Consider the following 13,428-nt stretch of genomic DNA (forward strand, 5'->3'; position numbering starts at 1 on the left):
GCGGCCTCCACGTACTTCATTGAAGTCTATGGCGGTCGCCTCCTGGTCGCCCCAAAGAAGCTCCGGACCCTTTTTCTAAGTCGGAGCGACTTGTGTCGCTCCTATTAAAACGGGTCCGCAGCTTCCCTATGGGAGGCGACCTACGGCGACCTGTGAGGCGACCAGGTCGCCTCACAGGTCGCCTTAGTGTGAACGGGGGCTTAATGTCACGTGTACATTCAGAGAAAAAAAAATAAAAAACACTCACATGTGCATTTACACACAAAGCTTTCCAGCAGAAAGCGACAGAGGTTTGAACTATAACAGCAGCAACTGAACGTAAAATAACTGCTGTAAGCAGCCATAAGAGTTAGTTTGTCCCTACCCCTCATTGCAATGTTTGCTGGACAGCTTGGTCTGCATGGAAAATATGGAATACATATAAACAGTGCCCTGAAAAAGTATTCATACCCCTTTAAAATATTCCACATATTGTCATTGTTAAAACCAAAAACGTAACTATTTTATTGTAATTTTATGTGATAGACCAACACAAAGTGGCACATAATTGTGAAGTGAAAGGAAAATGATAAATGGTTGTCAAAACTTTTTACAAATAAATATGAAAAGTGTGGCATGTATTTGTATTCAGCTCCCCCGAGTCAATACTTTGTAGAACCACCTTTCCCTGCAATTACAGCTGCAAGTCTTTTTGGGGTCTCTACCAGCTTTGCACATCTAGAGTGACATTTTTGCCCATTCTTCTTTGCAAAATATCTCAAGCTCTGTCAGATTGGATGGAGAACGTCTGAACGGTAATTTCAAGTCTTGCCACAGATTCTCAATGGACTTTTATCTCTCATGCCGCGGATATTCCATGCAAGTAGTTTTATGGAGGCCATGGAGTGATAGTGAACCTGGAGATCCGACTTATCGTATTAGAAATGAACATAATAAAACGTAATGCACGTGAGAGAGGAATACCATTCACCTGCTAGGAACATATTTTATGACAGAGCATGTAACCCATTAAGAGCAATTGGAGTTGCTGTTTAAAAATGAATCTCCATTAGGAAGACAGTATGTCGATGTCCAGCAGGCCAGTATATGGGCATAGATATAGACAGAGTGAACAAACTGAGGGTCGCGATTGTAGGACAAAAATAAGTGGAACCAAAAAGCAAGGGAACCCCTCTGGAGGGAGGGGAGAGGATAACAAGGTATGCACTTATATGTTTGACTCAACGTTCCAACCAGGTCAACACCTCTTTAGGATCCTAAAAAAGAAAAAAAAAAAAGAATTGTGCCTGAATATCTTCCTCCACTCCAAGCCTTGCCGGGAAGAGCATAGCGTATTTATTATGGTGGATTCTGAGGCGCCTCTTAGCTTTGTTAAAATTTTTGTGTCAGAGCTGCACTTCCACAGAGAAGTCAGGGAAGACTGGGACTTTATTCCTCCCAAAGGGAATATTGCCATTTTCTCTCGTTAGGCGAAGCACCGCATCTCTGTCTTTATAGTTCCGAAGTTTAGCTATAAAAGGTATAGGAGGAGCACCCTGTGGCGGCAGCCAAGCAGTCATATGGTGTGCTCTCTCTATCACAAAGGTGGGGGAGAAGGCCTCCCTGCTATAGGTGTTAACAAGAAGTTGCTCAAGAAAAGTGGATGGATCAATGGATGGATGGAGCTCTCTGCACCCTATGGCAATCCAATGAAGCGGAGGTTGCTTCTACAAAGCCTGTTCTCCAGGTCATCCTGTTTCTGCAGGAGTTGACTTTTACTTAAAGGTGGTCAGAGACATCTTGAAGAGGTGGGAGGGAGAGTCCTCCACACTACCCAGCCTGGTCTCAACTGCCTTTAACCTGTTTTTGAGCTTTTGTAAATCTTGTCGGATTAGGGATATGTCAAGGTTCACCTGCTCAATTTTTGTGGTTGCCTGGCAGGATGAGAGAATCTCCAGTAGGTCTGCGGTGTTGCTTCCCGCCGGCTCTGCCACTCCCATTGTCTTCTTCCCCAGGAGCGTCTGTCTTGTCAGAGGAATCGATTGAGCTTGGCACCGGCATCCGCAACTTTTTTTTTTTTTTTTTTTTTTTTAAGGAGGAGACATGATTAGGCAGGTCCCTGATAGCTCTATACACCAGATAGAGCTGAGTAGAAGATTGTAGGGTCACAGGATTAATTATACAGTAGATTGTACAGCGGAGCTCCTCACTTGCATCCTATACCATGCTGCACCAGGCCACGCCCCCCCCCCCCCCCCCTCCCCTGAATGGACTTTGAAAGGGCCATTCAAACACTTGAATATGCTTTGATCTAAACCATGGGTGTCCAACCTTTTGGCCTCTCTGGGCCACATTGAGTGTAGAGAAATTTTCTCGGGCCGCATATAAAATATATACTATAGTTAAAGCGGAGTTCCACCCTGGTTATACATTTTTTTACAAAAATACCCCCGGGACAGTCAGGGCTAGCACATTCCACAATGGCTAGCCTCTGATCTGTCCCGGGTTGCACTTACCTTTCAGGATAAATACTTACCTTGAAATTGTCTTCTCCAGCGCTGCCATCTCAGGTGTGGGCAGCTTGAAGCCAGCACGATCCTCTTCCGCGTCCTCTTCGGTCCTCTTCCTCCTTCTTCGGTCCCACGATGCACTGCACCGGCCCCGACGTCACTTCCGGGTCGCGCGCGTCATCCCTCCACAGCTTCTGGGCATGCCCAGAAGCTGTTTAGAAGGGAATGACGCGCGCGCCCCGGAACTGACGTCGGGGCCGGTGCAGGCGCAATGATTCCTGGGAGCGATGACGTTCAGCTCCCAGGAATCATTGCAAAATCCAGGAAGTGACGAATCGCCGTGGCCGCCGAGGGGAGGAAGAAGGAAGTAAGGTGAGTATATTTTCTCTAAAAGGTAAGTGAAAAAAAAAAAAAAATTGCGATTATCCATTTGTTTTTCAGGTGACCGGGAGCGAGAAGATGGAGGTAAGTATAAATTTCGGGTGGAACTCCGCTTTAAGGCATGTAATAAAATGCCACCGCACCCCCCGCACTAATTTAACACAACTAGAGGATGATCAAATGAAATGGAATCAGTATACAGAGGTTTACTTCTTCTGAGAGATATTAAAGGAACACTCTAAACAAGCAAAAAATTGGGGGAGCAAACCCTGAACATGTATATCTAAAGCCGGTGCAGCTATGGACCAAGCAACATGTATATTAAAAAAAGAATAGCGCAACCATGCAAAAGAAATGACTATTAAATATGGAGACAATCCATAAATAAAAATGGGGGTTTAGTCCCACCATATGGCCATATCGTGCTCAAGCCCACCACTGCGTCAAAGTACCCCATTATCAGTGGGTCCTACACTATCCATAGAAAAGGGGTGAATCCAGCCTCTCCAACCCTTGGAGACAACACTCCTTGCTGGGATGGATGTGCTAATGCACTACAAAGGACTCCTCCTATATCTACTTGATGGTGGACTCTGATAGAGTACAGGTGTGTGTGGGGGATGGGATGCTCAACCACAGAAGTCTGGTCAGACTGAATATATAATAAACAAGCAAAAAATTTTGCTTTTTAAAGGAACACTCTAACCACCATCACCACTTCAGTGATTTGAAGTGGTCATGGTGGTAAGAGTCAGAAACACTGCACATGCTCGCCTCCCCTCCCCTCAGCCTCTGCCTACCGTTAGTTGGAAGCTGCTGTGGCCATGCCCCCGACCTGACTTCCTTCCTCCCCAGCAAAAAAAAAATTGTCAGGGGGCAGTGGGGCCGCATTGCCTGAGGTTCTGGGCCGCATGCGGCCCTCGGGCTGCAGGTTGGACATGCCTGATCTAAACCATTCCATTGTAGCTCTGGCTGTATGTTTAGGGTCGTTGTCATGCTAGAATGTGAGCCTCCACCCCAGTCCTCTTTTGCAGACTCTAACAGGTTTTCTTCTAAGATTGCCCTGTATTTGGCTACATCCATCTCCCCATCAACTCTGACCAGCTTCCCTGTCCCTGCTGAAGAAAAAAGCTTTCCCACAAAAGGCTGCTTCCACCACCACGTTTCACAGTTGGGTTGGTGTGTTGAAGGCAATGTGCAGTGTTAAGTTTTCTACCACAAAGTTTTGCTTTTAGGCCAAAAAGATTAATTTTGGTCTCATCTGACCAGAGCACTTTCTTCCATGTTTGCTGTGTCCCCCACATGGCTTCTCACAAAATGCAAACAAGACTTCTTATGGCTTTCTTTCAACAATGGCTTTCTTCTTGCCACTCTTCATAAAGGGCAGATTTGTGGAGCGCACGGCTAATAGTTGTCCTGTGGACAGATTCTCCCACCCGAGCTGTGGATCTCTGCACCTCCTCCAGAGTTCCCATGGGCCTCTTTGCTGCTTCTCTGATTAATGCTCTCCTTGCCCGGCCTGTCAGTTTAGGTGGACTTCCATGTCTTGGTAGGCTGCAGTTGTGCCATACTCTTTCCATTTTCGGATGGATTGAGCAGTTCTCCATGGGATGTTCAATGCTAGTTATATTTTCATAACCTTATCCTGCTTTAAACTTCCCCACAACTTTATCCCTGACCTGTCTGGTGTGTTCCTTGGCCTTCATGAAGCGGTTTGTTCACTAAGGTTCTCTAACAAACCTCTGAGGGCTCCACAGAACGGCTGTATATATACTGAGATTAAATTACACACAGGCGGACTCCATTTTCTAATTAGGTGACTTCTGAAGGCAATAGTTTCCACTAGATTTTATTTGGGATCAGAGTAAGAAGGGAGCTGAATACAAATGCACGCTACACTTTCCAGATATTTGTAAAAAAAAAAAATAAATAAATAAAAAAAAATAAAAACCCATTTATCATTTTCATTTCACTTTTTTCACAATTATGTGTCACTTTGTGTTGGTGTATTACATAAAATACATTTACGTTTTTTTTGGTTGTAACATGGCAAAATGTGGAAACTTTCAAGGGGTATGAATACTTTTTCAAAGCACTGTACAACAACAGATTTTAATGAGAGCCAGTGTAAGGAGATACATACGTATCCTTTGGGAATATCCGCGTCTTCATTGTTCCCTGGATCATTCTCCAAGTGCTGTTTAATTTTTTCTTCTAAACCAGAAGCATCTGCACCTTGGTACTGATCAATTTTTACTTTATTTCGGAAGAATAAAAACGTGGGGGTTGCGGATATATTGTTGGCAGCAGCTGTTCCCTAAAAAAGGCAAATCAGACAAAGTTAAGTCAGAACACAGACATCACAGAGTTACCTTTCTACACTTTACTAAGCTGACATTCATAACTATGGCCAAAGTTTGAGAATAATATGAACTTTGGGTAAAATCTTGTAATCCAGATGAATGGGCTTGCTGACGAAAACTTTAGAAACAATGTAAAGCTGACTATGTAAAAAGTATGAAACTAACCCACCTAGCAAAGAGGATCTACATCCATAACGGCATCATTTTTCTTTTCAAGCAGTATTAACCACTTGCCGACTAGCCGCCATTTTATTGAAGCAGGTCGGCTCTGTTACGCAAAACTACGTACATGTACGTCACTTCGTGTAGCAGTTAGTGTGGGCGCACACATGCAGATTGGCTAGAGGGGGAGCCAATCAGTCGGTCAGGAGGCCGAGATGTCCGCCAGGCACCCGTGATCGCTCCCCATAGAGACAGAACGGCGGTCTGCCAATGTAAACACGGCAAGACCACTGTTCTGTCAGTGATAAACACAGGGATCCTATGTTCCTCATATTTAGGTACAGATCTCTGTACCTAAATATGTACTTAGGTATTTAGATCTCTGTGTTCATCCAGTGAGCCCACCCCCCACTCACACATTTAACCCTTTGATCCCCCTGGTGTTAACCCCTTCCCTGCCAGTGTCAGTACAGTAACAGTGCATATTTTTAGCACTGATTACTGTAGTAGTGTCACTGGTCCCCCCAAAAAAGTCAAAAAGGTCAGTCAGGTGTCCGAACTGTCCGCCGCAATGTCGCAGTCTGGCTAAAAATCGCTGATCGCCGCCATTACTAGCAGAGCTGTATAAGGTACTCTAAACCCATACTTGTGTAAAAGTACAAGTGCTCGATCAAAAAGTGACTTGAGTAGAAGTACTAAAGTATTCAACATTTTTTGTACTTAAGTATTGCAAGTAGTTTTTTTTTTAAAAAATGTTGCTACTCAAGTACTGAAAGTAAAAGTACCAGTACTGTGTTATGTAGTAATTAAAGAAAGAAGTCAAAAGTTTGAACATCATATTGTTTATTATTTCAAATGCAGCTTTTATTTCTACATACAGTAGCTTTTATTTTCGTATGCGCTGATAATACACATGTTTTGAGCTTCATGAAACCTGCCATCTACTGTTCTGGCAGTGGTAATTTTTATAATAGTAACGAGTAACTATGCAGCACAAAAAAAAAAAAAAATATTGGAGTAGAAGTATTGAAATCATTGAAAAAATGTAGTGAAGTAAAAGTGGAAGTAGGAGAAAAAAATTCTACTCTAGGAAAGTACAGATACCGCCTTTCGGTACTTAAGTACAGTAGTGAAGTAGTTCTACTTAGTTACTATACATCTCTGATTACAAGTAAAAAAAATGTAAATAAAAATAAATCTTTACTCTAGTTTGTAGACGCAATAACTTTTGCGAAAACCAATCAATATATACTTATTGGGATTTTGTTTACCAAAAATATGTAGCAGAATACATATTGGCCTAAAATGGAATTTTTTTTTTTTTTTTTTTTTTTATTGGGAATGTTTTTTAGCAGAAAAGTAAAAAACATTTTTTTTAAAGAATAAAAAAAAATTGTAGAGGTGATCAAATACAACCAAAAGAAAGCTCTATATGTGAGAAAAAAAATTACATCAATTTTATTTCAGGACAGTGTCGCACAACCGCGCAATTGTCAGTTAGAATAACGCAGTGCCGAAAAGCAAAAAATGGACTGGTGATAAAAGAAGAAGAAAGAAGAAGAAAGAAGAAGAAAGAAGAAGAAAGAAGAAGAAAGAAGAAGAAAGAAGAAGAAAGAAGAAGAAAGAAGAAGAAAGAAGAAAGAACACACACATTAAATGCAGCCACCACATCTAATGATTGGCACATTTGTGGATTGGGTTCAACACCGCTTTAATTTCACTAGGGATGCACAGATACCGGTACAAAGTAGAGCGGCACGATTCTGGATAAAATGAGAATCACAATTTTTTTTCTTAGAATAAAGAACACAATTCTCGGTGTAACATATTTTACATTATACAAAAAAATTGGGCTAACTTTCCTGTTTAGTTATTTTTTTTTAATTAGTGTATTTTTTCCCCAAAAAACTGCGTTTGAAAGACTTCTGCGCTAATACAGTGTGACATAAAAGATTGCAACAATCGCCATTTTATTCTCCAGGGTCTCTGCTAAATAATTACACATAATGTTTGGGGGTTCCAAGTAATTGTTTAGCAAAAAAAATCCTGATTTTAACTTGTAAGCAACAAGTGTCAGGAAAAAGTCTTAGGTAAAAGTGTCAGAGGGTTTACTTCCTCTTTAACCACTTTACCACCGGAGGATTTTGCTGTCTTCCGTCCAGGCCACTTTTTGCGATTCGGCGCTGTGCGACTTCAACTGACAATTGCGCGGTCGTGCGACGCCGTACCCAAACGAAATTTACGTCCTTTTTTTTCCCACAAGCAGAGCTTTCTTTTGGTGGTATTTGATCACCTGTGCGATTTTTACTTTTTGCGCTATAAACAAAAAAAGAGCGTTTATTTTGAAAAAATAACAATATTTTTAACATTTTTTTATATGAAATTCCCCCCAAAAAAGATGTAAAAACCAATTTTTTTAAAAATTTTTGGCCAATTTGTTTTCTGCTACCTATGTTTGGTAAAAAAAAAAATCGCAATAAGCGTATTTTGATTGGTTTGCGCAAAAGTTATTGCGTTTACTAACAAAGGGAAAGATTTCTGTCATTTTTGGTGTTTTTTTTTTAACGCGTAATGGCGGCGATCTGCGATTTTTTTTTGCGGGACTGCGACATTGCGGCGGACAGATCGGACCCTTGACTGACATTTTTGACACTTTTGGGGGTACCAGTGACATTACTGCAGTAATCAGTGCTATATATATGCACTGTTACTGTAAAAATGACACTGGCAGGGAAGGGGTTAATTTTATTGGAGAGGGAGGGGTTAATGTATGCCTGGTGCTTACTGACGTGTAGGGGGGGAGGTGACTGAGTGAGTCATGGACAGATCGGATGTCCAGCTATGCTGAACAGTCCGATCTGTCACTCCCTGTCACTATGGAGATCCGCCCGCTGTGTTTACACACAGCGGGCGGATCTCCAGACTCGATCCCCGACGATCGGGTAAGAGCAGCGGCGATCGCCGCTGCTCCTCCCCTGGCCCGACTCCCGCTGTGAATGAAAACAGCGGGAGCGAGCCTCCGGCGGCGCGCAAGCGCCGCCCAGAAGGGGGAGTGTCTGACGACGTAGTACTACGTCGTCAGACGATAACGAGCCACTCTGCCGCAGTAATATTACTGTGAGCAGAGGTAAAGTGGTTAAAGACTATAGGTGATCCTATGATAAGGCTTACCTATAGGTACTGTAAATATCTCCTAAACATGTACCGTTTAGGAGATATTTACCTTACATGCAGCCAGTGACGTCACTGGCGCATGCGCTCTGAAGGAACGGCCGCTGGTGCCGTTCCTTCAGAGCCCTGTGCCGTGACCGTCGGCTCCCGCGCGCACGGGAGTGACGTCACTGCAGCTCCGGCCAATCAGATGGCCGGATGCCGCGATCCCGGAAGACGGGTGACTGGACATGTCGCCCGTCATACAGGTGAGCTGGCGGCACGGCGGGGGCTCGTTCTAAGGTAAGTATTCCATAATGAGCTAGTATGCGATGCATAATACCTCATTATGTGTTTCTCTTACAGGTTGCAAAAAAAAAAAAAAAAGTAATATGGGTTTACAACCTTTAAGAGGTTAAACTGCCCTCAGACGGAAGTCACATTACTTTGATCTAAAAGAATGAATGGATACATTGTAAAACAGGGGTGTCCAAACTTTTTTCAAAGAAGGCCAGATTTGATGAAGTGAACATGCGTGAGGGCTGACCATTTTGCCTGATATTCTTTGGACCATTAAAATTAAATGCAAATTAACTATTTTATGCAAAGTTCATTGCAAACGGCATACTTTTCATTTCCTCACATGGATGACAAATCTAAACAGGTGTTCAATGACTCTGCCTTTCATATCTGAAGGCCAGATGAAAAAAAAAAAAATCCAGGAAGCTGAAATTTGTCAGGAACATTGGAAAGTACATTACATATTATTGGTAATAAAGGTTGTCTGTCAACTTTTAAGATCAAATTAAAATATGAACAGGAGCAGAACACCAAGTATACATGTTGTGTCCAAATAGATTTATAACTGATTTAGACCAACTGACATTAACTGAGATTTTACAATGTATTCATCTCAATTCGGAGCATTCGTGCTCCCTAATCAGTCACACAAGTCACATAAGCGCTATATGAACCCACCAATGATGATTACTGATGGTAACAATAATAGTCATGAATGATGCCAATGTAGTAAATAGAACATTGAAAAGTTTTATTCAAAATCAGTTCCATGTATGTATAAACCAGCAGTACACCTTGTACAATGACCCCCGCTGGATCTTCAATGGTGAAGTCAAAATAAGAAGTTAAAAACTCTCAGCTTGGTGACCATCCAGTGTGTGTGAAGGCATAAAACCAGCCAGGAACAATGCAGCAGTGTGGACAATTGTGTCTTGCTCATGCTTTGAGGATAGGATAATGGAATGTCTCAATTCTGGACAGGGAAAGGTGAAAAAGGGGTCACACAATGCCCGGTATAGGAGGCAAGGAGGATCACCGTTGTGGCCGCTCTGATAACCCACAATGAGTGCTGACTGGGAAGGGGACCCGGACATAACATTAGGGGGAAGGAGGACCAAAACGAGGCTTGAACTGTTATAGAGCCGCTGGTGGTGAGCGGCATGAGCGGTAAACCAATGCAGGGGATCCAGGGGAGTATGAGGAGGGCCTGCTTCTCCTGACAACTTTTCAATGTTCTATTTACTACACTGACATAATTCATGTGTATTATTGCTGCCATCATTAATCATCATCAGTGGGTTCATATAGCGCTTATATGTGGTTAACCCTTGTGTGACTGATACTTTTGAACATCCCCCCTGGTGTGTTTTGTTCCCACACAGCTGCTACTTGACCCCCAGGTGTTATGCCAATTATCATGGAGAGGGTGCTGGTCCTGTCATACTAGCGCCGGATTTGTGTTTTTTAGTGCTCCCTAATCAGGCTAAGTTCGAGGCCATATTGAGCAAGGGATATAAAGCTGGCGGGGGCGGGCGGTGGGGGTTAACAATAGTGTATTCACAAGTAACAGGATGCAGCGGGCTGGGGTGGACCATCATTTTGAGTAGAAGTCATTCAAAACCGTAGAATATATAAGAGGATGTACAGTATACAATTAATGGTAAGAGAACCAATATGGCATAAGTGCAGTCCCACGGCGTTGAAAGATCCAGAGATCCCAGGGGTCCTGAGCAGCACTCTGGGATTCACAGGAGCCACAACAATAGATTTTTCCAAATGACCTGTGAGACCAAATTAAACCAGAACACAGGCCGCAATTGGCCTGTGGTTAGGGATGCACCGATCCGATATTCGGATCGGATATCAGTGCCGATATGAAATTTTAGATGGATCGGGGAATCGGTAACATTAACCGATCCACTGGCCGATACGGTTTTTGCTGAGTAACGGCTCAGCCATCCCTTACTAGGTGCAGTAGTAGTATGGGATGGGAGGCACTACTTCCTGTATAGGTCCGGCTCACAGGCGGAGTGATATCAGATGCACTCCGCCTGTGAATGGAGGAGCCGTACACATGAAGCAGCGGCTTTGCTCTGTACGGCAGCCGCTTGCTTTGTGTGTAGCTACGGATCGGTTCCGGTATCGGCGAATTCACAATGCCAGATATCGGTATCGGGTCCAAAAAAAGTCGGATCAGTGCATCCCTATCTGTGGGCAGGACTTTGGACATGCCTGTTGTAAAACATTGTGTTTATAGTTATCTGGCAGCCTTAATGTTGATAAACATTTGCAAGAGGCTCTTTTTTTTTTGACAGCTGTGAGCAGAGAACAGCTCTGTTAGGCTGGCCATACACTATACAATTTTCTTGTTCAACTTTCCTTTAGATTTACCAAAACCATGTAATATAGGGTCAAACCTAAACACTTTCAATTTGTATACAGTCAGGCAGGCCCTTGCACTACGTAGTTTAAGGTAAATCTAAAGGAAATTGAATAAGAAAATTGTATAGTGTATGGCCAGCCTAAGACTGGCCATACATTATACAATTTTCTATTAGATTTACCAAAACCATATACGAGGTCACACCTAAAACACTTTCAATTTGTATGCAATCAGGCCGACCCTTACACTACATAGTTGAAGGTAAATCTAAAGAATATTGAATAGGAAAATTGTATAGTGTATGGCCAGCTTAGGAATCGAGGACATGCAGTCTTTTTTGATTATAAACTTTTATTGAAAAATATATTCAAGTACAAATAGAATAGTAAATGTAAAATTTACATAAAGGTGTTTCATCAATAAAACATTTCAAATAATAGGTATGTGAAAAAAACATACAAGCGATAAAAAAACAAAAATTAAACAAAATAGAAGATGTATATCCGTCTTTGATGGAAATAGAACGTTGTATGAATAATGAAATATCTAAGTTGAGTGAGCAAGTTAACAGAATACGTGAGAAATAGTCAATAAGAAGGTTACCTCTTTCGCCTCAGTAGGAGGTGCCCAACTAACAAACCATGAATGTGGTGTGGTGGAAAACCGAGATATCATGCAATTGTAAAGACAACATATGTCGGTTGGTTAAGTTGATGCAATATTTATGTGGTTAAGGAACATTTGTATATGTACCAAGGAGTCCATTTTTGGTCAAATTTGGTCTTAGTGTCTGTGATGGTATGACGGTATTGTTCCATTAGTCTTATATCTTCTATTCTACTGATGATCTGATCAAAGGGTATAAAAGCTTCTTTCCAGTGTTTGGAGATAACCCATAACATTGCAATGCAAATGGTGTGTGTTAGGCGTGTGAGATCTGTGGTGATTTCCGGAATATTTTTGAAAAGTAGACATTGCAGGTGTAAGAGTGGGAATTTACATCCTGTAACTCTCTCTATTAGATTGAATACTTCCTGCCAGACATTTTTAATTTTGGGGCATTCCCAGAAAATATGTAATAGAGAGCCCACTTCATTACAACCTCTGAAACAATTTGGGGAGACCTCGGGGTAGAATTTATTCAATTTTTTGGGGGTATAATACCATCTCATGAATATTTTAATAGCCGTTTCCCTCACACCTAGGGATTTGGTTGTCTTACACATATTTATCCACATAGCAGTCTGTAGTTCCGACTCCCATTTAACCATCTAACTAAGTTTTGTATCCGGATCACAGTTGTTAAGTATAGGGATGCACCGAATGTTCGGCGGCCGAACATTATTCGGCCGAAAATAGAAAAAATAGCACTTTCGGTGTTCGGCCGAATAAGTCAAAAGGCCGAATAATTTTGTGCCGAATAATAGGGGTGAACGATAGTCGATATGATATCGACTATCGTTCTGTGGCCGTAGGCGATATTCATATCGCCGAGGTCACGATATTTACAGGGGGAAGGGACTCGGAGGAGGACTCTCAGACTTCCGTGAAGTCGGGACACTTCAGCGGTGAGCATATATTACATTACTCACTCGTGCACTGCAGCCCGCCCCACACATTCAGTGAGTCTTACTCTCCTCCCTAGTTTTTTCAATGGCACATTCAGGAAGCCAATCACGCCGTGATTAGCTGCACAGTGAACCAATCACGCGTGCCTGCACACCTGATTGGTTCCGCTGTGCCGCTACTCACGGCGTGATTGGCTTCCTGAATGTGCCATTGAAAAAACTAGGGAGGAGAGTAAGACTCACTGAATGTGTGGGGCGGGCTGCAGTGCACGAGTGAGTAATGTATGTATGCGGCTGTGCTCCTTTCCAGGCTACTACTAGTCCACCTCCAGCCTCCTACTACCACCACTATGAGAGACTGTCTGTCACTGTATAATCTGATCGAGTCCACACTGACACTGACTGACTGTCACTGAGTAATTGATGTTACCACATTAACCCTGACCTGCCCAGTGCCCTGTATCTGCAATTAAAATTTACAAGGCTGCCTGCATGCTTCCCGATTTCCATTCCCAGCATCCTTCCCAATCCCTACAGTGTCACTAACATTAACCCTATGGTACAAGGCTGCAATGTGCACTGAATCCCATTCCCTACAGTAACATTTAGGGAGAGAGAGAGACATGAGAGGA

General features: G+C 42.6%; 1 protein-coding gene across 1 annotated transcript in view; it reads right to left on the bottom strand.

Annotated features, from left to right (window-relative positions):
- The window catches only part of TXNL1 (thioredoxin like 1), a gene marked incomplete at its 5' end in the record, with an annotated part of 53,249 nt that overhangs the window by 29,123 nt on the left and 10,698 nt on the right, over positions 1-13,428 (bottom strand). Inside the window, one exon of the mRNA XM_082275098.1 lies at positions 5,014-5,187. Coding sequence (XP_082131224.1) covers positions 5,014-5,187 — 174 coding nt within the window. The remainder of the gene's footprint in view (positions 1-5,013; positions 5,188-13,428) is intronic.

Source organism: Pelophylax lessonae (assembly GCF_965119305.1).
Source record: "Pelophylax lessonae genome assembly, chromosome: 1".
NCBI lineage: Eukaryota > Metazoa > Chordata > Amphibia > Anura > Ranidae > Pelophylax > Pelophylax lessonae.